Source organism: Hydra vulgaris, chromosome 13, assembly GCF_038396675.1.
Source record: "Hydra vulgaris chromosome 13, alternate assembly HydraT2T_AEP".
NCBI classification, from domain to species: Eukaryota; Metazoa; Cnidaria; class Hydrozoa; order Anthoathecata; family Hydridae; genus Hydra; species Hydra vulgaris.
In genome coordinates this window covers 60,800,001-60,800,621 of record NC_088932.1, presented here as the reverse complement: position 1 = coordinate 60,800,621, position 621 = coordinate 60,800,001, and the positions used below count along the sequence as shown (strand labels likewise).

Here is a 621-nt window from a genome sequence, read left to right as displayed (position 1 = left end):
CTTTTTTACAGGAATAATTTATTGTTAAAACTCACAAAAGTTTTATAACACCTTTTTATTTGATTTTGCTAGAAATGAAACTCTTTGTAAACATTAAAAATATGTACAAAGCGTACATTAAAATTGTTAAGATTAGTAAGTAAATTTTATGGTTATTAAAAATATGTACAAAGCGTACATTAGGATTAGTTAAGTTTAGTAAGTAAATTTTATGGTTATTTTGAATTACTTTATTGGAAAATTTACTGTGATGTATTGAATACATTTTTATTAATCTTTACTCTAACATTTCATCAAATTTTTTAAACAAAAACCTACTGTAGCAAGCAAAACTTTGTTTGCACAAAGACCTTAAATGTCGAATTTCAGCATTAGTGTTGAAAAGTTATTTAAAAAAGTTTCCTCGCTAGTTGATGTCTACTTGGTGAATGTTTTATTTTCACTATTCATACTAAACAAAAAAAATATTATTAAAATATATTATATTCACTAAAAATAACACTACCTGGCCATATTCACTAGGACCAGGATACAACGGCCAACCAAGAAACAACTCTGCAGCAACACAACCTAATGACCACATATCGATTGCTTCATCAAATGGAAGTCCCAGAATTATCT

At 26.7% G+C, this 621-nt stretch overlaps 1 protein-coding gene across 1 annotated transcript in view; it reads right to left on the bottom strand.

Moving 5' to 3' along the window:
* Nucleotides 1-442: 442 nt before the first annotated feature.
* Nucleotides 443-621, bottom strand: part of LOC136090078 (homeodomain-interacting protein kinase 1-like) — a 9,342-nt gene continuing 9,163 nt past the window's right edge. Inside the window, exons 2-3 of the mRNA XM_065816186.1 lie at nucleotides 506-621; nucleotides 443-451 (exon numbers count right to left, since the gene is read on the bottom strand). The exon at nucleotides 506-621 is cut by the window's right edge and continues 8 nt beyond it. Of these exons, the coding sequence (XP_065672258.1) occupies nucleotides 443-451; nucleotides 506-621 (125 nt within the window). The remainder of the gene's footprint in view (nucleotides 452-505) is intronic.